The sequence below is a fragment of the Oncorhynchus masou genome, chromosome 14 (assembly GCF_036934945.1).
Source record: "Oncorhynchus masou masou isolate Uvic2021 chromosome 14, UVic_Omas_1.1, whole genome shotgun sequence".
NCBI classification, from domain to species: Eukaryota; Metazoa; Chordata; class Actinopteri; order Salmoniformes; family Salmonidae; genus Oncorhynchus; species Oncorhynchus masou.
The window spans coordinates 7,797,038-7,818,061 of NC_088225.1; the positions used below are offsets into that span (position 1 = coordinate 7,797,038).

Here is a 21,024-nt window from a genome sequence, read left to right on the forward strand (position 1 = left end):
ACCGATGATGTATGATGCTGAGCTCGGATAAAATTATCTGAGACAAAGAGCCCCCCGACTGTTTACAGAAGGTTGGAAAATGAACCTGCACTACCCCAACAGACTGTTGATGATTAACATATAAATGATGACTTCACTAACTTCTTCAGTCTAGTTATTAGCAGGGTTGTGGGGTGACTGTTTACATGTAGACTGATTACAAAAAAGAACTCATCAGTTACGTTACCAGCAAAACATATTTTTGAAAAACTAGATGATTACTTCTTGAATTACTTTTAAATTCAGAAAGGATGTTTTCTCAATGACATTCAATTCCTCTTTGTCGTCTTCTAATGCCTTTTAAAGAGAAAGTAGTCCAAACATAACTGAAAGTCATCAGATTAGGTTACTGAGTTTGGGTAATACAAAAGTTAAGTTACTGATTACAATTTTGGACAGATAACTCGTAACTAACAGTTTACATTTAGAAAGTAACCTACTCAACTCTGGGTACTAAGTAAAACAAATTAAAAGGTTTGCGATTGTCACAGCAATATGACTACAACATTGACTTTTGCTTCCTGAGGTGCATACAAAATGGGAGATTCTGTTTTGGGTGGATTTCTCCTTAAAAAACATTGACTCATAGTTGCCCATGAGTTGTTTCTGAAGAAAGAATACTCACCATCTGTTTTTTTTTCAGGTTTGTGGACTTCCCATGTGACACAGGATTTATATTTGGGACATGACTAACCATTCCACTGATTTATCCAAAATATGTTTAATAGCAAAACACTTTATGTAACACACTGTCAGGTTACAGGGCTATGGAAACATGTGGTGAAGCAGTTTCAGTTTGTGTTAGTAGTCTGCTATGAAAGACTGGTATTCAGCAATATTGTCTCTGAATAAGATGTAGGCTAGTTTGTTGCTATTAGAGAAAGTGTCAAACATGTCTGATGTAATAGCATGGAGAATACTGTAACAGTGTCGAAAGTAGGATAAATGGCTCATCTTATGGTTTGGGAATAGTATCTCAAGGCCATCAGACTGTTAAACAGCCACCACTAACATTGAGTGGCTGCTGCCAACACACTGACACTGACTCAACTCCAGCCACTTTAATAATGGGAATTGATAGGAAATGATGTAAATATATCACTAGCCACTTTAAACAATGCTACCTTATATAATGTTACTTACCCTACATTATTCATCTCATATGCATAGGTATATACTGTACTCTATATCATCGACTGCATCCTTATGTAATACACGTATCACTAGCCACTTTAACTATGCCACTTTGTTTACATACTCATCTCATATGTATATACTGTACTCGATACCACTACTGTATCCTGCCTATGCTGCTCTGTACCATCACTCATTCATATATCCTTATGTACATATTCTTTATCCCCTTACACTGTGTATAAGACAGTAGTTTAGGAATTGTTAGTTAGATTACTTGTTGGTTATTACTGCATTGTCGGAACTAGAAGCACAAGCATTTCGCTACACTCGCATTAACATCTGCTAACCATGTGTATGTGACAAATAAAATTTGATTTGATTAGTACGGTTATGTTATGCACTGTAATGATGTCATCAGATAAATGGAATGTGTATCATGAAAGGAGAGCACAATTGACATGCCGTTTTTCATAAGTAGTAACTGTAACCAGATACAAGAACTAAAGCATTTTCACTAACAAGGCTAGATTACAAGCACATGTTTTTTTTTTTCAATGTGTGCTTTACAGTGTGTGCCTTTCTGGGTGACAGTTCTGTTTTCTTTTGTCTGGCAGGAGCATTAATGTATGTTTCCATGCCTGACATCAATGTGAGGATTATTGGAAACCTTATTCCTTTTCTAAAGCTTTTAGTCAAATAGTGCCACCCATAGCAACACCCACTGCCAGACATTATTACACTTGGCCGAGGCCTACTTGTGAAACTGGAGAAATTACATTATAGGATAAATACAATTACAATGGGAACATTAGTCATACATTATTTTAATGAAAAATATCTAAATACATTTTATTAATAACAAAATACAGATGTTTCTATCCTTAATAGCCTATAGCCTAATCTTGATTTAGTTTGTGATCTGCACAGCACGAGCACATTATTTATGTTCTTCAACGCTCACCCTTTCATGGGCGGGACTTCCGTTCGAGAGGCGGGAACTTCCGTTCGGGAAAACGATATGGAAGTGAGAACGAGCCTATTTCTTTTTGATATTCAATAGTTTGCAATTGCAACAGTCAGTCATAAGTTCCATGCATATTGGAAACGAACTAACACTTAGCTGTTCATCGAAACTAGCTTTTTCCCGATGTAATTGCTTGTAGCAAGCTCACATACCGGTAAACGTAGGTAACGTTAGCCGCTTTCTATAATACTTCACAATAACATTAGATAGCTAACGTTAGCTAGTAGCTACTACTTAGTCCTGTCAGTTTGACAAATGACAAATGTTTTAAGCACTTTTCGAGGATAAATCCGTTATCGTGATGTGAATATGCTTTACAAATAGGCAGCCTCGATGTTGAGATGAGAGAATTATTTACCGACCAGTTTCCAGGTAGCTATGCTAACTAGCTATCTGTGTGTCTCATGTTGAAATCTCTGCATCCACACAGTACATGATCTGGCAGTGAGTGAACATGATGAATCGTCCCAAGCCCACAACGATTAGGCGGCCTAATGCTGCGAAACCCTCCGGTATGTACAGTATCGAACTATGTGTGCCCACTTTATCTAACTTTTGTCAAACATACAATACTATTACAAGTCTTGCTCTTCAACATGTTGCCATTAGGTCACCCTCCTCCAGGAGATTTCATAGCATTGGGGTCAAAGAGTGGCGGAGAGTCCAAAGCACCTGCAGTTCTCCTTAAACCAGCGTCCACCTTACCCACTGACCGTAAACGAGAGACCTCCTCATCACTTCCATCCTCCTCTGGCCTGTCCAGCCTAGTGAAGCGCCCCAAGATCTCCTCTACCCCTCCGGTCAGCGCTCTAGGACGATTGGCTGATGTGGCAGCAGTGGACAAAAGGGCTATATCGCCTTCGATCAAGGAGCCCTCAGTGGTGCCCATAGAAGGTAGGAAACGGTATCAATTCCAATATGTTTTTCAGTGGAATAGGTAGTGGCGAATCCTGTGCCTGTGATGTGCTGGGACTGTGCATATTACTAACACAATGGTTCTCTTGCAGTTCCCCCAGCAGTGCTCCTGGATGAGATTGAGAATGCAGAGCAGGATGGAAATGATGGTCGCATTGAAGGGGTGCTCTGTGGAGCTGTCAAACAGCTGAAGATGAACCGGGCCAAACCTGACATAACGCTATACCTCAGCCTCATGTTCCTGGCCAAGATTAAGCCCAATCTCTTCGCCACTGAAGGCATTATTGAGGTGAGATTTGAAACCCAACATTTTACAATCAGTTCCATACAGTTGTTATACAGATTGGTTCATTACTTTTTCTATCTGTGCGTGGACAGGCCTTGTGCAGTCTCCTTCGCCGGGATGCCTCCATCAACTTCAAAGCAAAGGGCAACAGTCTGGTGTCTGTGCTAGCCTGCAACCTGCTGATGGCAGCCTATGAGGAGGATGAGAACTGGCCAGAGATCTTTGTCAAAGTGAGAACCACTAATCATTCCTATTGGAGTTCTGTTTGTATTCTAGCTGCATTGTTACCACTGTTGTGCGCTCTTTAACATGTTCTTGTTCTTTTCAGGTGTACATTGAGGACTCTTTGGGGGAGCGAATTTGGGTAGACAGTTCCCATTGTAAGAATTTTGTGGACAATATCCAGACTGCCTTCAGTACCAAAATGCCCCCAAAGAGTATGCTGCTGCAGTTGCAGACTGACACTGGCCGCTCTAGTGGAGATATCAGTGCAGGTATAGTACTGTATGTATGTACCTACCGGTTTGTTCAGGTGTGAATCCAGGGACATTGGATTTGACTCTTAATCATTACTACGTCATTTAACATTTGGCGGTAGCCTAGCGGTTAAGAGCGTTGGGACAGTAACCGAAAGGTCGCTGGTTCGAATCCCCAAGCTGACTTAGGTGAAAAGTCTATCTGTGCCTTTGAACAAGGCACTTAACCTTAATTGCTCTTCTGAGTCGCTTTGGCTATGAGTGTCTGCTCAATGGCTAAAATGTCCACTTTCCAGGGAGCAGTCCTCACCCCTCCACCCCAGATGAGGATGACAGCCAGACCGAATTGCTGATTGCTGAGGAGAAACTTAGCCCTGAAGATGATGGACAAGTTATGCCAAGGTATTTGGGCAAAAGCTACTACATATACAGTAGCAGCAATATATTGATTGCCTGTCTGTATTGTCTGTCTGCTTCTACTTGATCAGTTTATTGGACAGTTTGTGTTTAGTCACTCTTCATCTCATCGTAGGTACGAGGAGCTGTCTGAGAGTGTGGAGGACTATGTTCTAGATGTCCTGAAGGACCAGTTGAACCGCAGGCAGCCCATGGACAATGTGTCCCGTAACCTGCTGCGTCTGCTCACTGCCACCTGTGGCTACAAGGAAGTGCGGCTTATGGCTGTGCAGAGGCTGGAGATGTGGCTGCAGAATCCAAAGGTGAGAGGAGGAGTAGCACTCAGCTACCCACATCACCATCAGTAGTTAACAGGAATCATCATTTCATTGGCAATCGTTGTCTAAAGTGAACATTAGAGCCATCTCCTTCCAGCCTCCAATCCAGCATGTAAATGCATCTGTTTGCATGAAATTATATCTGAAAGTGAACTAGTGTTCTGTTATGTATAATGAAGGCTTTTGTCTCTGCAGCTGACCCGTCCAGCTCAGGACCTTCTCATGTCTCTCTGTATGAACTGCAACTCCCATGGAGCGGACGACATGGAGGTGATCTCCAACCTCATCAAGATCCGCCTGAAACCTAAAGTCATCCTCAATCACTACATGCTCTGTGTCAGGTCTGCAGGTCCTCTCTTATGGCCATATGATTGTTTAGTTTGGATTAGTCCCCTACACATGGTTTATAGATGTTCAACCAAGTACCCAGGGGCCTCAACCACAAACCCTTACCCTAACCCAAGCTTCATGTCCTGTTGTGTTCAATGTTGTTAGTTTGAACATCCTATAGGGGACCATATATATTTCAAAAGCCTTGGTGCAGAGCGCCAAATTCATACACTTAACTGTGCTGTCTGGCCTTTGTTAACCAGGGAGCTACTGAATGCACACAAAGACAACCTGGGAACCATGGTGAAGCTGGTGATCTTCAACGAGCTGTCCAATGCCAGGAACCCCAACAACATGCAAGTCCTTCACACACTGCTCCAGCACAGCCCAGAGCAGGCCCCTAAGGTGAGGGAGTATTCCATGCTGACAAGACGGCTGAGGAAAATAAAAAAGTGTTTTACTGTGGGGAAAGTAAATACATGTTGTTCACAGTGCTCGAAATTAAGGCTAGTCTGTGTCAAATAATAAAAATATATAAAAAATTAATGTCGGACAACCAGAATATAGGTTTTAGTTGTCTGAATGGACAAGTAAAAACATCACTATCAAACAATTGACATTCTGAGTAAATTGCCTATATTCCTATTTGCTAAAGCCTATTTCAATCAATATGTGATATTTACACAAAGCAAGAGAACACTGTAGACAGAGCTAACGCCTCGATCACACCAACAGCGTCATTGTGCAAAATGGTACGCTGCAGCATCTGGATATGTGTGCAACAAAAGTTAAACATTCACCTTCTGCTACCATTTCTGTTACGCCATCTACGCATACAATTTGTTGCATACGTTCGATAAATCCAACGTAATGCACCACACAGAACACACCTTAACTGCCTCTACAACGCAATGCTGCAAAGGCAAACGCAGTGGTCCATTGGAAATGACTGTACTTCCGTTGTACTAAAACGCAATGGTGCTGTCGGTGTGACGAGGTGTAAGAGTCTGACCAAAGCAGCACAAACTATCCAGTCTGTATATATATATTCTCGAATGTCGGATGATCTGGGCCAATAGCCAAAGTCTATTTATATAGACGACACTCGGGCGTCTTAATGTTATAGAAGCCCACATTTTCATTTGATATTAATGTGACTTGGTCTATTAAGCCACTTTCAGTTTAATGCATGCTGGATTTCTCCTGCCGTGCTATTTCATGATCTCAAAGTTTAAGTTGCTTTTAAATAACTCCAAAACAGAGGAGGCCTACGGTAATAATGAGAGAGATAGAAACAACAGCACGATATAAAGATCAAATGAGAAATTTGAACAAACCTTACAGTTGAGCAAGAAATTATAAGACAGAAATGATGCATGCACGTGAGGTTGAAAACTAACTTGAAATATCATAAAGCATTAAGTCCAGTTAAAGATTGAAGACTGTTTTCCAAACTATTCTAATAAACTATTTAGATGTCCTGAAGTTGCAGATTTTAAATGGGAATAATATTAAAAGCAGGAGTCTTTGCTATTCTCAAACACAGATGTATTTTAGGCCACGGGTGAGCAAACAAAAGAGAACTTAAACTACAGCTGATGTAAGCTTCTGAAAGAAATGATGTTGTTGACAAGTGACTTCATCTTTCGGACAATTAAAACATTTAATGTCAAGCCCGGGTTCAGAAATGGACCAGGATAAGCTTTATTGGCTTTGGATTGAAGTACACGTTTGTATTTTTCTCGGATTGATCGCACTTTTACTTTATTTTTAATAACTGAAACTCAAGGAGGAGATGTTGTTTGGAAACTGCTTGTCTTAAAGCTGTTTTCTCCCTTCTGATCCTCTCCTTAGTTCCTGGCCATGGTGTTCCAGGACCTGCTGACCAATAAGGATGATTACCTGCGTGCCTCTCGAGCCTTGCTGAGAGAGATCATCAAACAGACCAAGCACGAGATCAACTTCCAGTCCTTCTGCCTGGGTCTGATGCAGGAAAGGAAGGAGGCCACCTACGTCGACATGGAGTTCAAAGTGAGCTCATGATCTTTATATTACTCCTACCTTGTCTCAGTCTCCGGTACCATGAAATAACTCACCCCCTACCGAGTTATATGCCCTATTGTGCCTCTTCATGAATAACTTCTGTGTGTTCTCTGTGGATCTGAGCTCATGCTCTCTGTCTGTTTTCACAGGAACGCTTTGTGATCCAGGTGACAGACCTGCTCACGTGCTCCATGATGCTGGGCATCACAGCTCAGGTCAAGGAGGCTGGCGTTGCGTGGGACAAAGGAGAGAAGAAGAGTACGTTCTTGTAGTTCTCTGGTTGTCGGCGATGTGGGCATTTTGAACATCTCTTTTGTCTGTTTCAGATCTGGATGGTCTGAGATCCTTTCAGAATAATATCGCTGCCATTCAGAGGGATGCTGTGTGGTGGCTTCACACTGTTGTTCCCACTATTGCCAAAGTGCCATCCAAGGACTATATACACTGGTATGTGTTTGGGAGTTTTCGTGCCACTTTGATTGTTCAAAAAGATAAACATAGGGGGAGCTAATAAACATCCTACAGTAGTTACCTAAGATTATTTTCATTACATGGGTAGAATAATTGACTTGTTTCTTTTCCACAGTCTTCACAAGGTGCTTTTCACAGAGCAACCAGAGACCTACTACAAGTGGGATAACTGGCCCCCTGAGAGCGACAGAAAGTGAGCATCTCTTCCCAACATTTGTTTTATTCGTGTCTGTCTGTCCGTCCCTGCTGTCTCTCCCTGCTGTCTCTCCTTGCTCCGTTGGCATCACTTAAATGTTTTGGCTCCGCCAGTTTCTTCCTGCGGCTGTGCTCTGAAGTGCCTCTGCTGGAGGACACTCTGATGCGCATCCTAGTCATCGGACTGTCCCGTGACCTGCCTCTGGGCCCGGCCGACGCCATGGAGCTGGCGGACCACCTGGTGAAGAGGGCAGCCGGGGTCCAGTCCGATGGTACAACATCTGCAACAGCAATGGGTAAGTGGAGTTTATTTACAGTAGTTAAAATTTTCATGAAAACAGATGACGTTGAGCGAACTTTGTTTATTTGGCTTCACATAAAAGAGGGATATTTCGCTTGTTTCCTGGTTTTGCTTTTGTAGATCTAGATGTTTTGAGAGTGGAGCGGATCCAACTGATTGACGCAGTGCTGAACCTGTGCACTTACCACCACCCAGAGAACATTCAGCTGCCTGCGGGGTACGCTGCTCTCTCTTAGTGTAATTAATCAACTCGCCATCTAGCTTTGAGTCGATGTTCATGTCGTTTTCTGTAAATGACACGTTTGATATTTTTCAAGCTATACTCCTCCGAACCTGGCGATAGCCACACTCTACTGGAAAGCGTGGCTCCTGCTACTTGTGGTGGCCGCTTTCAATCCACAGCAAATAGGTATGAGTCTCAATCATGTTTCCCTACAAATCATCAGAGTATATATTAGAACCTAAGCCACAGGTTTTTACCTTTTTGTTACAATCAACCATTTATTTCTCTCCAGGCTTAGCTGCCTGGGACGGCTATCCCACACTGAAAATGCTCATGGAGATGGTTATGACAAAGTAAGTCACAAGTATGAAACGTTTATTAGTTTAAACCCAGCACATACCAGACTAACTACTCAACGAACCTTATCTTTCTCCTCCCCCTTTTTCCTGCTTGGCAGTAACTACTCCTATCCTCCATGTACGGTGGCCGACGAGGAGACCAAGACCGAGATGATCAACAGGGAGCTGCAGGTGTCCCAGAGAGAGAAGCAGGAGATCCTGGCCTTCGAGAGCCACCTGGCGGCTGCCTCCACCAAGCAGACCATCACAGAAAGCAACAGCCTGCTGCTGTCCCAGCTCACCAGTCTGGACCCACAGTAAGACTCCTGCTTCATGCACCTTGTAGAATACTTTTAGGGGTTGTTCCTAGATGCAGATTAAGTCTAAATGCATACTAGCATACTAAATGGAGAATCTCCATTGAATGTGCTTTTTTAGGTCATGGCTTAATCTGGGTCTGGGAAACGGTCCCATTTTGTTCATTTGTTTCTGTTTTCCTAGGGGCCCCCCTCGCAAACCCCCACCCGCAGTCCAGGAGCAGGTGAAGAGTCTTAACCACTCCCTTCGCCTGGGTCACCTCCTCTGTCGCTCTCGCAACCCTGACTTCCTGCTCAACATCATCCAGAGACAGGTAAACAAGAGCACATCCTCTCTCGCCAGTAGAAAGTATTCTCTCTGGAAGGAACTCTACAACTGTGTTCTATGTTTTCCCCAGGCCTCCTCTCAGTCAATGCCCTGGCTGGCTGACCTGGTGCAGTCCAGTGAGGGGTCCTTGGATGTGCTGCCCGTGCAGTGCCTGTGTGAATTCTTGCTTCACGATGCTGCAGATGACAACTTGCCCATCGAGGATGACGAGGAAGGAGAGAGCAAAGAGCAGAGAGCCAAGAAAAGACAAGTATGCTGCCGTTTCTCAACAGCTATCATATTTTTGTTTGTTTTGAATGGTTTTTGTGGACAGAGAAATCACTGACTCCAGCATCTCAAAGGATACGCTTGTCACGTTTTATTTCATCAACACAAACCAACAAATGCCACATTTTCTGTTGTGTCTCTCGCTACACCAGAGGCAACAAAAGCAGAGGCAGCTCCTTGGACGGCTGCAGGATCTGCTGTTGGGTCCTAAAGCTGACGAACAGACCACGTGTGAGGTGTTGGACTACTTTCTGCGCCGCCTCAGCTCTTCTCAAGTGGCGTCAAGAGTCCTGGCTATGAAGGTGCATTATAAGAGACAGGACACACACTAATGAGTGTTTCCTTGATTTACTGAGGAGATGTATTCATCTACTTTGGTTGTTCTGCTGTTGTTCAGGGTCTGTCTCTGGTGCTGACTGAGGGGGGTCTGAAGGATGGAGAGGAGAGGGACCAGCCCATGGAGGAGGACTCCAGAGATGCTGAGCTCCTGCCAGGGTACCAGTGGCTCCTGCAGGACCTCCCCAAGCTTCCCCTGTTCGATAGCGTCCGGGGCATGACCTCCACCGCTCTGCAGCAGGTCAGAGGTCTAGATCGTTCGTACCAATGTGAACTGTATTTAGCCTCATTGTCAGGTTGTAGATGACAGTTTTTTTCGCTGAAGGGATGTGGTAAGAATGTGCGTTGTGTTTCTGTTCTTCCCCAGGCCATCCACATGGAGACAGACCCACAGACCATCAGCGCCTACCTCATCTACCTGTCCCAGCATGCACCAGTGGAGGAGCAGGCATCTCACAATGACCTCGCTCTGGTAGCTCTGACACCTCTTTCCCTCAGTCATACCTCCTGTTATTTACCTGGGCTGTGTTTTCAGTCGAGCACCCAGTAGCAAAACGTTTTGCAAGGAGAACTAAAGTCTGTGTTCTTATTGAACAAGTTCAGGTAGTTTCAAAACGTTGTCTTCCCCACTGAACACAACCCTGTATTGCCTTCATAGTTAGATACTGAGGTGGGTTTGATTTGGGATCCTCTAGGATGTGGCCCGTCTGATTGTCGAGCGCTCCACCATCATGAACAGCCTGTTCTCCAAGTACTCCTGCCGGCCCGAGTCAGACGCCGTGCTCTCAGCCCTCATCTCCATCTTCTCCAGCTACATCAGGAGGATGAGGAAGACCAAAGAGGGAGAGGACCTCTACAGCTGGGTGAGGATTGGATCATTACTGGTGGGGGGGGGTAACCTTACGTTTTCTACATCTAAATGGAAGATGGTTTCAGTCTGATGGTTTCATGTTGGTAGACCTGTAGCGATCATTTCAACTAGAGGTGCTTGCTGTCTATACAGTTGTCACTGAAATTACATTACTCCTTTGACCTTTTGACTATTGAACTCTATAGTCAGAATCTCAGGACCAGGTGTTTCTGCGTTGGACCACAGGGGAGACGGCCACCATGCACATTCTGGTGGTCCATGCCATGGTCATTCTCCTGACGCTCGGGCCACCCAAAGGTATGTGTTGCTGAATACCACACTTGTTGTTACAAACATGGCCTGTCTACTGTACCTCCGTGTCTGTTTTCAGTGTATAGTATGATTCATGTGTCTCTGTTCTCAGAGGAGAGTGACTTCTTCAACCTCCTGGACATCTGGTTCCCCGACAAGAAACCCCTCCCCACCGCCTTCCTGGTGGACACCTCCGAGGAGGCCCTGCTGCTACCTGATTGGTTGAAGCTGAGGATGATCCGGTCAGAGGTCGCACGATTGGTGGATGCAGGTACGAGTCCAAACACATTTTAAATACATGCAGATAGAAGTGTACATGGTGTAGGCCTTACAAAGTAAAAACCACCGTATATAAAAAAATATACAATTCTAGAGTTTATGATACAATGTTTGTCCTCTGCAGCGCTACAGGATCTGGAGCCCCAGCAGCTGCTGCTGTTTGTCCAGTCGTTTGGCATCCCTGTGTCCAGTATGAGTAAACTGCTGCAGTACCTGGACCAGGCTGTATCCCACGACTCACAGACACTGGAACAGAACATCATGGACAAGAGTGAGGGAGCTTGACCACAAACTATCCTACTACACTATATCTATTCCACGTGGATAATGTTATGTCAGTTATGTAGCTCGTGCTCATATAATCTATTCCTGAAGATTTTATGTCTAAGTCTGACTATTTAGTGTTGACGGTATATTGTCTGTTCCTGATGGTTCTGTATGTCCTGTGCTACAGACTACATGGCTCATCTGGTGGAGGTGCAGCATGAGCGAGGCGCCACAGGGGGGCACACTTTCCACGGGTTGCTCAGCTCCTCTCTCCCTCCTCGCAGAGGTCAGTCAGGGAAGGGGGGATACCTAGTCAGTGGTACAACTGAATGGATTCAACTGAAATGTGTCTTCCACATTTAACCCAACCCCTCTGAATCAGAGAGGTGCGAGTGGATGTCGATTAAGGCAGCCACGTCTTCAGCACGTGGGGAACAGTGGGTTAACTGCCTTGCTCAGGGGCAGAACGGTAGATTTGTACTTTGTCAGCTCAGGATTTGATCCAGGAACCTTTCGGTTATTGGCCCGGTTAACTCTCCTACCCGCAAGACTACCTGCCACCCCATACAGTCTCTTACTACTACTATGTGATTACATTTGTTTATGCCTCTCTGGGTTACATATCTTATAAAAGTTTTGGAACAGCCTGGTAAAAACACAGTTTTGGTGTTTTGGGTCCATATCTGTCAATGACCCGAAGATTATGATGTTTAACCTTACAGATAGTACTGAGCTGAACAGAGCCAAAGTTACCGTGGAAACTCCTAGTGGCTCCTTGAAGATGAGAGCCAATCAGATCCCAGTGATTGGGCCTGAGGATGACCTCACTGGCATGTTGCTTCAGGTAGGAATGTATCTCTGCCTGGAGATGGATGACACATTAATACCTGTCTGAAGTCATTTTTGAAGTTTATAGAGCAAATCATTTTTTCTCTCCGATTTCATCAACTATTTTCTTGTAGTTTGTCTGATACAACAGACACAGAGGCTTTTTTAATCATACCTCCACAAGTATCCTACAGTGAAGTGATTGATTATCCTAGCTGACAGAGTTGTTTGGTTAGTACTGTAGTCAGATCTACCACCTGTTTTCAGAGTGCTGACTGAGGGTCTAATACTTTTGGCTTTGTCTCCACAGATGTTCCCTCTGAAGGTGGACCTCCGCAGGCCCAGCCCCCCTCCACGGCCCCTCTCCCTGGCCATGCAGCAGGCTCTGGCACAAGAGCTGGTGCGTGCCAGACAGGGGGGGCACCCCCAGCAGGGTGGGGTGGCAGTGCGTCTCCTACAGGCCCTGGCTGCCCTGCTCAGCTCTGCCCATGCCGGGGCCCTTGTCATGGCCATGAACCGCAGCCACGCCCTGTCCTGCCCCATGCTGCGCCAGCTACACCTCTACCAGGTATGATTGATTTACTCAGCTGTCCTTCTAAACAGTGCTGCATCTCTTTCTCTCTCTCTAGCCTATATACAGTGGGGCAAAAAAGTATTTAGTCAGCCACCAATTGTGCAAGTTCTCCCACTTAAAAAGATGAGAGGCCTGTAATTTTCATCATAGGTACACTTCAACTATGACAGACAAAATGAGAGAAAAAAATTCCAGAAAATCACATTGTAGGATTTGTAATGAATTTATTTGCAAATGATGGTGGAAAATAAGTATTTGATCAAAAACAAAAGTTTATCTCAATACTTTGTTGGCAATGACAGGGGTCAAACGTTTTCTGTAAGTCTTCAAGGTTTTCACACACTGTTATCACCATATCTCCTCTAGAGCAGTGATGTTTTGGGGCTGTTGCTGGGCAACACAGACTTTCAACTCCCTCCAAAGATTTTCTATGGGGTTGAGATCTGGAGACTGGCTAGGCCACTCCAGGACCTTGAATTGCTTCTTACGAAGCCACTCCTTCGTTGCCCGGGCGGTGTGTTTGGGATCATTGTCATGCTGAAAGACCCAGCAACGTTTCATCTTCAATGCCCTTGCTGATGGTAGGCTTTGTTACTTTGGTCCCAGCTCTCTGCCGGTCATTCACTAGGTCCCCGTGTGGTTCTGGGATTTTTGCTTCTTCAAACCAAGCTGCTTACCTATTGCAGATTCAGTCTTCCCAGCCTGGTGCAGGTCTACAATTTTGTTTCTGGTGTCCTTTGACAGCTCTTTGATCTTGGCCATAGTGGAGTTTGGAGTGTGACTGTTTGAGGTTGTGGACAGGTGTCTTTTATACTGATAACAAGTTCAAACAGGTACCATTAATACAGGTAACGAGTGGAGGACAGAGGAGCCTCTTAAAGAAGAAGTTACAGGTCTGTGAGAGCCAGAAATCTTGCTTTTTTTTAAGTGACCAAGTACTTATTTTCCACCATAATTTGCAAATAAATTCATAAAAATCCTACAATGTGATTTTTCTGGATTTTATTTTTCTCATTTTGTCTGTCATAGTTGAAGTGTACCTATGATGAAAATTACAGGCCTCATCTTTTTAAGTGGGAGAACTTGCACAGTTGGTGGCTGACTAAATACTTTTTGCCCTACTGTATGTGTGTCTGTGTTTCATCAGTCACCACTACAACAGAGTACACGCATGTCTGTCATTACACCAAACAGATGTGAATGTATTGGGTTGTATTTTTAACATGTGTTTTTCTCCTTCTCTCCTCCGTCTCTTCTACTCAGCGGCTGGTGTCGCAGGACATGGCCTTCTCCTCTCTCTTCTTCAAGGCTGTCATGGAGATGATGACATGGTTGGAGAACCCGGCCGTGGAGGCGGGGCCCCTGCGGGCCCTGCTCAAGTCCTTTGCTGGACAGTATTCCCAGAAGCACCGGCTCGCTGACGGTGCCTGCTCCTTATCATGTCCCTAGCTGCGTATTAAATGATACCCCATTGCACATATATATATGATACAGACACACATACTTGGGCCTAGTCACAGATAGTGAAGTAATCCACTGTTAACGGTGTGACGATAACTGACTATGCCTATCCTCTGCAGTTCGTACAGGCTTCCTCCACCTGGCTGAGGCCCTGGCTTATCGGAGGGACTCCGAGGTGGCCGTGAGGGCCATAATCGCCACACTGAAGGCAGGGGAGAGATGTAACGCGGAGCCGGAACTGATAGGCAAAGGTATGGTACTGTAGTGCGTCGTTCACACTCTCTCTCAGGCTAGAACATCAACTATCCTCACTATTTCTGCCCCAGTTTTGATGTGGTGGCTGACGTTACGCAATTTCCCCAGATCTGTTTGTTTCATTGCTGCCTCTTGAGTCTCTGTTTTTCCTTTGTTGACCTGTTCCTTTGAGTTTATAAGCTCTTCTCTGAAACCAAACCAGACCAGCGGCTTGTCCAATATGGGCTCAGGTCTCCATCAAGCCCAGATGAAGGATTTTTATTTTTTTTACTAATTATTTAAACTGGTTGCGGCCAAGCTGGTGATCTAGGTTACGCAGAAATGCGATAATGGTAGTTGGTAGTTCATAGTTTTGGTGTGTGGTTTTTGGCTTGCCCCTACAATGTTTTATTTTTCCTCTGAATCACAAGATTTCTCCTGAGCTCAGCATCATGGCCAGTTTTGTTTTTGCTTTTTCAACTTCTGAATGTTCTGCCGTAGCTGAGGTTATGGCACAACCGTCACGTCACATGCCAGCTCGTAACACTCAGTACTGTTTGTTGTTTCCAGTGTTACAGGGGCTAGTGGAGGGGAAGTCTCCATATTTGGAGGAACTGCTGGCCTTGCTAATGACTATTGGAACAGAGACGGGGGCCGGCTCTACCACCGCAGGCCCTGTTGCCATGGTGATAGCGCTACTTCTCCAGGAGACTGACGAGCGAGCAGTGAAAATGGAGGTGGATACAAACAAGTAAGCATGTAAATTCTATCACGCCTAAAATCATTCAAGACATTTTGCCCTTACTCAAACAACAACATACAAATCTGGTTAACTGTGGCATTGATCTCACAGAAAACATTTTGTTTGGTCTGTTTATGGCTTTATGTGCTTTGTAATGCCTTAGAAATATTACTATTGTATGTTTAATAATCAGCACTTTGTTTGACTGAAGGATTGTATAGATTCATCATTCATGTAGCCCCGACCTTGAGCCTGTCAATCTATTCACTTCCCTTTCAGCAGCAGCTCCGAGGTGACAAAGACTGGGTCCAGCTCAGGGCTGCTTGTTGATTGGCTGGGACTTCTTGACCCTGAGGTCACATCTGTGTGCCCAGACCTTCAGCGGAAGCTGCTCTTTGCTCTCAACAAGGTAATCTCAGCAAATATCTGTGTGTGTGTGTATGTGTGTGTGTGTGTGTGTGTGTGTGTGTGTGTGTGTGTGTGTGTGTGTGTGTGTGTGTGTGTGTGTGTGTACGTACTTCACCACCTTACTTCATGTGGTTTATTCCAGGGTAAAGGAACTCCCTCCTACAGACCATACCTTCTGGCATTGCTGACCCATCAGTCCAACTGGACAACTCTTCATCAGTGCATCAGTGCTCTTCTCAGCAAGCAGCAAGACCAGCGGTCAGTCAATATATCAATCCCAAATCATGACCTTCAGCAGTAGTAGTCACACTGACAGTGTTTCCCAAATAGTGAAAGTTGTATTGTAATATTCTGTAATGGTGTTGTATATGCTGTTCTCCAGACTGGACCCATCTTCTGCTCTGGACTTCCTGTGGGCCTGCAGTCACATCCCTCGTATCTGGCAGGGCCGGGACCAGAAGACCCCACAAGTAGCACAGTACTCCAGTCTAGCCCTCAAATAATGACTTCAATTAATCCAGTCACATGACACAAAGCAGTGAACATTGTTCCCCCTCAACCTGACTGCTTCCAACACTTCTCTCTTGTGCTCTCTCCCTCTCTCTCCAGAAACAGACAGATACGTTTGTCCTGCGTTTGAACCCGGAGGAGCTTATCAGTCTGGTGGACCTCATCATGTCAGAGTCTGAGCTCAACAGCCGCGGCGACTCCTCACCCCCTGCCAACACCCCCGACAAGGCCAAGAGCACCCTGGACCAAACCTCCTGCTCCCTCATCCAGTCACGGCTGCCCCTGCTCCACAGCTGTTGCCATGGCGACCTGGAGAGAGTGAAGAAAGTCTCAGAATACCTCATCAACTGCACAAAGAAATGGGGAGACAGGTATGGGTGGGGTGTTGGTTCTCGGACTGACATACTTAGTCAGGCTTGTCCAATGGGAGTTTAATACTATTTACAGGGTGATCTGTTGCTATGTGATCTACTTTAGACAGAGACTCTCTCTCGCTCTCTCTCTCTCAATACCCCATCTGTTCCTTCAACAACAGCAGACATGACACTCCCATAATATTTTGGTCTCATAAGGTTCAATAAAGTGCCCACAGTTCATTTAGTTAGACATATATTTTTCACCTTCCCTAATTAGCCCCAGTATTGAATTTGGTCTTTGGCCTCTTTAAACCGAGCTGATAAACTTGGGGCCATATCACTAGATTACCCCCAGACGGAACAGTTGAAATTCACAGACTGAATGTTCTGTCAGACACAACGCTGTGTGGACCAGGGGAAGGCGATAATTAGGTCTATTGGTGTGAAATTAAAACGACCAGAAGTTGTGTGTTCTGTGATCTCTTTAAAAGCTCAGTGTATTATAATAAAGCCAAGAGGATTAGGGCTGCAGCTCTAAACGTGCTGCCTGTGTTGTGGATTCCTGCTCCGACTTAGCTGCCTGTCAGAGATCAGGGTGCAACTTCTCTTTGTGGAAGCCAAACCTTCTTTCATGAGTCTGCCTCTGGTTACTAAACCAATTGTAATGGGGAAACTCTGGCCAAGGTCAAGCAGCAAAATGATCTATCCAATTACAATATTTTTAAGAGCAGCTAAGCTGTCTTGTACAAATAGTTGCGGATAACACGGTTTGCTTAAAACTCGTCTTACAAAGCAGACTGTGTTTGGCCTTGTGTGGGATAAACATTTCCCTGTGTGATAGGCGTTCTCTTCACAGCCTCTTCTTTTAAGGCTCATCGCTAGATTAGCTGGTGTTTATTCCAATTGCACGATGGTTGTTGAAGAGACAGTAGAATCTGACTCTTGGTCAAGGTTGTTGCTGCTTCTGGAAAACACCGCCAGTGATTACCAGTGAACACAAATCCTGTTGATTCGTAGACGGTCGGACATGTATGAGCCAACTAACTAGGCCTACATCAGACGAGAGCATTCTAGTAGGAGACCATTGGGACTCTGCTGTGTAGAAACTGTTGTCTGATGTTTGCTAGCTGACTCCATTGTGTGTTCCTTAGTGTGATGAGTAAGCGGTGCCAGAACCTCCTGCTCCAGCTCTACCTGCACTTCCCAGAGGTCATCCAGCACGTGACCTTACCTGACGCCACCCTGAGCAGCGAGGGGGCTGCCGACGGCACCACATGCAAGGTAGACTAGACCTTCAGCTGGCTCAGTCGCTTAACTGTCTCTCAAAAGCCGTTGGCTGGCACAGAAGCCGTCATGGAAGTCTTAAGGACTGATGTGTGATTCCCTCTCTCTCAGCACGACGTCCTGGTTCACCGTCTGGTCACGTTGCTAGGCGATACGGGAGACACAAAGTTGGCTGAGAACCGGATGTCAGACGCTAACCTGGCCTGCAGGAAGCTGGCTGTGTCCCACCCGGTCCTCCTCCTCAGGTGAACACCATGTTCATTACAAACTTAGTGTTGGACATATGAATTCAATGCACCTCTTATGGTAGATTGTAGCTCCATTGTGACGTTCACTGACGTGATATTAAAATCACCCCGTGAATGTTTTTGTTCTCACCTTTGCTGTAGTAAGGTGGAACATCTGGAGAATGATCACAGCTTACTTAACTTTCCAGGCACTTGCCGATGATCGGAGCGCTTCTCCACGGACGCATCCACCTCAACTTCCAGGAGTTCCGGAGCCAGAACCACCTGACATTCTTCAGCAACGTGCTAGCCATCCTGGAGCTGCTGCAGCCGTTAGTTTTCCACAGTGAACACCAGAGGGCGCTGCAGGACTGCCTGCTCTCCTTCATGAAGATCTTGCAGGTGAGGGAATGAACACGGAGCGCACTCACAGATCAGCCTCAGGGTTTTCCAGTTGGTTTGGTGACATTTGCTTGTGTTTTTTTCTTTTTAGCGTTTCAGAGGTATTTGACTTCTCATAGGTGGGGAAAGAATAGCTTGTTGCCACTGCTACAGCTGTGATTGGCTGGATATCTTGACTAGATCTAATGTGTTTTCACAGAACAGTAGTATTTCTACAAGGTCAAATGCTTTGTGCGTTAAAATAACTATCTTATTGATCATGGAGTTAATAATGTTGTGGTCCATATTCCCTGCAGAACCTCAGGAGACCTCGTATGCATCCGTTGGCCTTCTTCAGTAAATATGTGCAGTTCATTCAGAAGTATATTACCCACGATGCAGCGTCAGCCATTCCCTATCTCCAGAAGCATTCTGATATCCTACAGTAAGTCATTGAGCTGTTTAAAAAATAAAGATTATTGAGACATTAGGATTGGCAACACAAATTGCATTAATGTTAGTTGTTATTTCACATTGTGTGGAGCAGCGAAGGAGTGACTTGTTTTTCTCTGTTTGTCCCACTAGGGGGCTCTCGTCAGAGCACCCTGACCTGCTGCTTAAGTCCCTGTTGGCTGGCCTCACCCTGCCTGTGAAGACGGGCTCCTCTGACAGCTCTGCTGAGGACAGAGATGGTAAGCTTATCCACTCGTTTTGCCTTGAATGAAAAAACATGAGTGAATCAGAGCTCATCAACAATTTGGCAAATGAAAAAATATTGAATATATTAATTACACATTTTGACTGCGTACAGATGCATACGAATCAACATCTCGCTAAATACGGTGTTTTCGACATGTCTCTGGGTTTCCTCCAATCAGATGAGTCGTCCTCTGGTTCCCTGCCCATGGTCAGTATCTCGGCCTCCGTTCCACTGACTGCAGCTGACATGACCAAGTACCTGAAGAAGGTCTCCAGGGGAGAAGCCATCGAAGGTCATTAACGTATAATACACTCTCAGGTCTGTTTAACACGTAACTTCCGGGATTTTGCTGAACTTTATCAACATTTTACTCCCTCTGTGTTTCAGATGTGCTGGAAGTTCTGACCGAGGTGGAGGACAAGTCCAAGAGGAATCCTGAGATCATCCAGTACTTCACTGTAAGTTCGCCTTCTAATAACACACCTTTTATTATGAACAAATAATCCCCCAACACACACACACACTCTGCTTTGCACCACTCTGTACAGGATAAGTAAACAGGTTTTCATTGCCTTCCCTGCCCTCAGAATGACCTGCGGAGACTGATGACTTCTACTGAGGAGTTGTGCCGTAACATGGCCTTCAGCCTGGCCCTGCGCTGCATTCAGAACAACCCGTGGTACGATCAGAATGCTGACACCTCTAGGATTTCTCTGCTTATTTTTATAGGAATCTAGAGAGAGCGCTCCAGTTGTCTGGCTGGATATTCATTTATTGATGCGTTGTTTAGGAATGTTTGGCTGCAAATGTTGCTGTAGTGGTACTTGTAAGGTGTTGTCTCAGTTGTCTTTCATGTCAAATAATGTTATCTGTCCTAAGTAAAATGTGTGTTTTTTCGGAACTGCAGTACTGCAGCAGACTTCCTGCCCACCTTCATGTACTGTATGGGCAGCGGGAACTTTGACGTGGTGCAGACAGCGCTTAGGAACCTGCCAGAATATGTGCTGCTCTGTCAAGGTATGATTGTCCCATCTTCTCAGCACTACACAGCTTCTGTGCTAGGTCTTTATTATGGCTCTAAACTCGTAAGTTGGAAAGTAAACTGTTCTGTGTTTTCAAGATGTATAAGGATTCATGCTCAAAGCAAAAATATGTTGTTTTTTTATTGTGCTTTTCTCCTCAGAGCATGCAGACATCTTACTCCACAAGGCCTTCTTGGTGGGGATCTATGGGCAGATTGACACCAGCTCTATGATCTCTGAGTCCATGAAGGTCCTGCACATGGAGGCAACAACATGAGGACCCGGAGATACAAGTCCTTCTCCTCTGACGGGAGGCAGTGTCACCGTAACGTTTTTGTACTGTAGATTTAGACTCGTGTCATACACAATTGCTCTGTTCTTTTTATCCATTTGGTCATTTCATCAGGATTTATGGATTGATACAAACTGATTCTTTGATTCGAAGGTAATATCGAAGTATTCAAAAGATGGTGATAATGATTATTGTAAAAAAGGAAATAAAAATGTCACTCATGCTTGTTTTGCAGTGGTAGTGCCTCTATTATTTTTGAAATAATGAATACTGGCTATCTATCAACGAATGTCAGAAATGGGCATTTTGGATTTTTGTCTCAAATATAATAGGAATAATATCACATAAAACCAGGGTGTCATATGACTTATTTTCTGTTGCTTCTAACCTCAAGAGTTCATACTATAATGGTATCTGTGCTGCATGTTTAAACATTTAAAAGAGAAGTCAGTTACCAGCTTAAATTGTGGAGCATAATCTTTGGAATTTCAGCAGATCTAATTATTGCTTTTGGGCATCAATGTTTCACCAGCTCAA

General features: G+C 44.8%; 1 protein-coding gene across 4 annotated transcripts; it reads left to right on the forward strand.

The window, feature by feature from the left end:
• The first annotated feature begins 2,149 nt into the window (after positions 1–2,149).
• LOC135554085 (integrator complex subunit 1-like) lies at positions 2,150–20,714 on the forward strand. Of its 4 annotated transcripts, none has more exons than XM_064986130.1 (48): positions 2,150–2,200; positions 2,631–2,712; positions 2,810–3,094; positions 3,208–3,404; positions 3,494–3,631; positions 3,730–3,895; positions 4,174–4,279; positions 4,410–4,596; positions 4,807–4,952; positions 5,205–5,346; positions 6,796–6,972; positions 7,134–7,242; positions 7,311–7,431; positions 7,571–7,648; positions 7,765–7,946; positions 8,072–8,168; positions 8,269–8,360; positions 8,467–8,527; positions 8,632–8,829; positions 9,014–9,143; positions 9,228–9,407; positions 9,577–9,726; positions 9,822–10,001; positions 10,128–10,232; positions 10,456–10,623; positions 10,817–10,928; positions 11,035–11,193; positions 11,326–11,472; positions 11,656–11,754; positions 12,191–12,312; positions 12,607–12,864; positions 14,134–14,293; positions 14,451–14,582; positions 15,136–15,316; positions 15,587–15,716; positions 15,858–15,973; positions 16,098–16,185; positions 16,325–16,596; positions 17,733–17,862; positions 17,977–18,110; positions 18,302–18,494; positions 18,791–18,918; positions 19,059–19,165; positions 19,352–19,465; positions 19,561–19,631; positions 19,761–19,852; positions 20,081–20,190; positions 20,357–20,714. In XM_064986130.1, the coding sequence occupies exons 2-48, from the start codon at positions 2,655–2,657 to the stop codon at positions 20,470–20,472; spliced, it is 6,624 nt and encodes a 2,207-aa protein (XP_064842202.1). In that variant the 5' UTR covers positions 2,150–2,200; positions 2,631–2,654; the 3' UTR covers positions 20,473–20,714. The 4 variants fall into 4 exon arrangements, with proteins under 4 accessions (XP_064842202.1, XP_064842200.1, XP_064842203.1 ...); XM_064986128.1 differs by having other exon boundaries at positions 2,170–2,364; XM_064986131.1 differs by having other exon boundaries at positions 2,170–2,364; positions 15,590–15,716.
• The last annotated feature ends 310 nt before the right edge of the window (positions 20,715–21,024 follow it).

Excerpts from the sequence above, each read along its gene's own strand:
- LOC135554085 (XM_064986130.1), top strand. The coding sequence starts at position 2,655 with ATGATGAATCGTCCCAAGCCCACAACGATTAGGCGGCCTAATGCTGCG. Across the intron at positions 7,649-7,764 it reads CCCCCTGAGAGCGACAGAAA|TTTCTTCCTGCGGCTGTGCT; the intron begins GTGAGCATCTCT and ends TGGCTCCGCCAG. Across the intron at positions 10,929-11,034 it reads GACGCTCGGGCCACCCAAAG|AGGAGAGTGACTTCTTCAAC; the intron begins GTATGTGTTGCT and ends CTCTGTTCTCAG.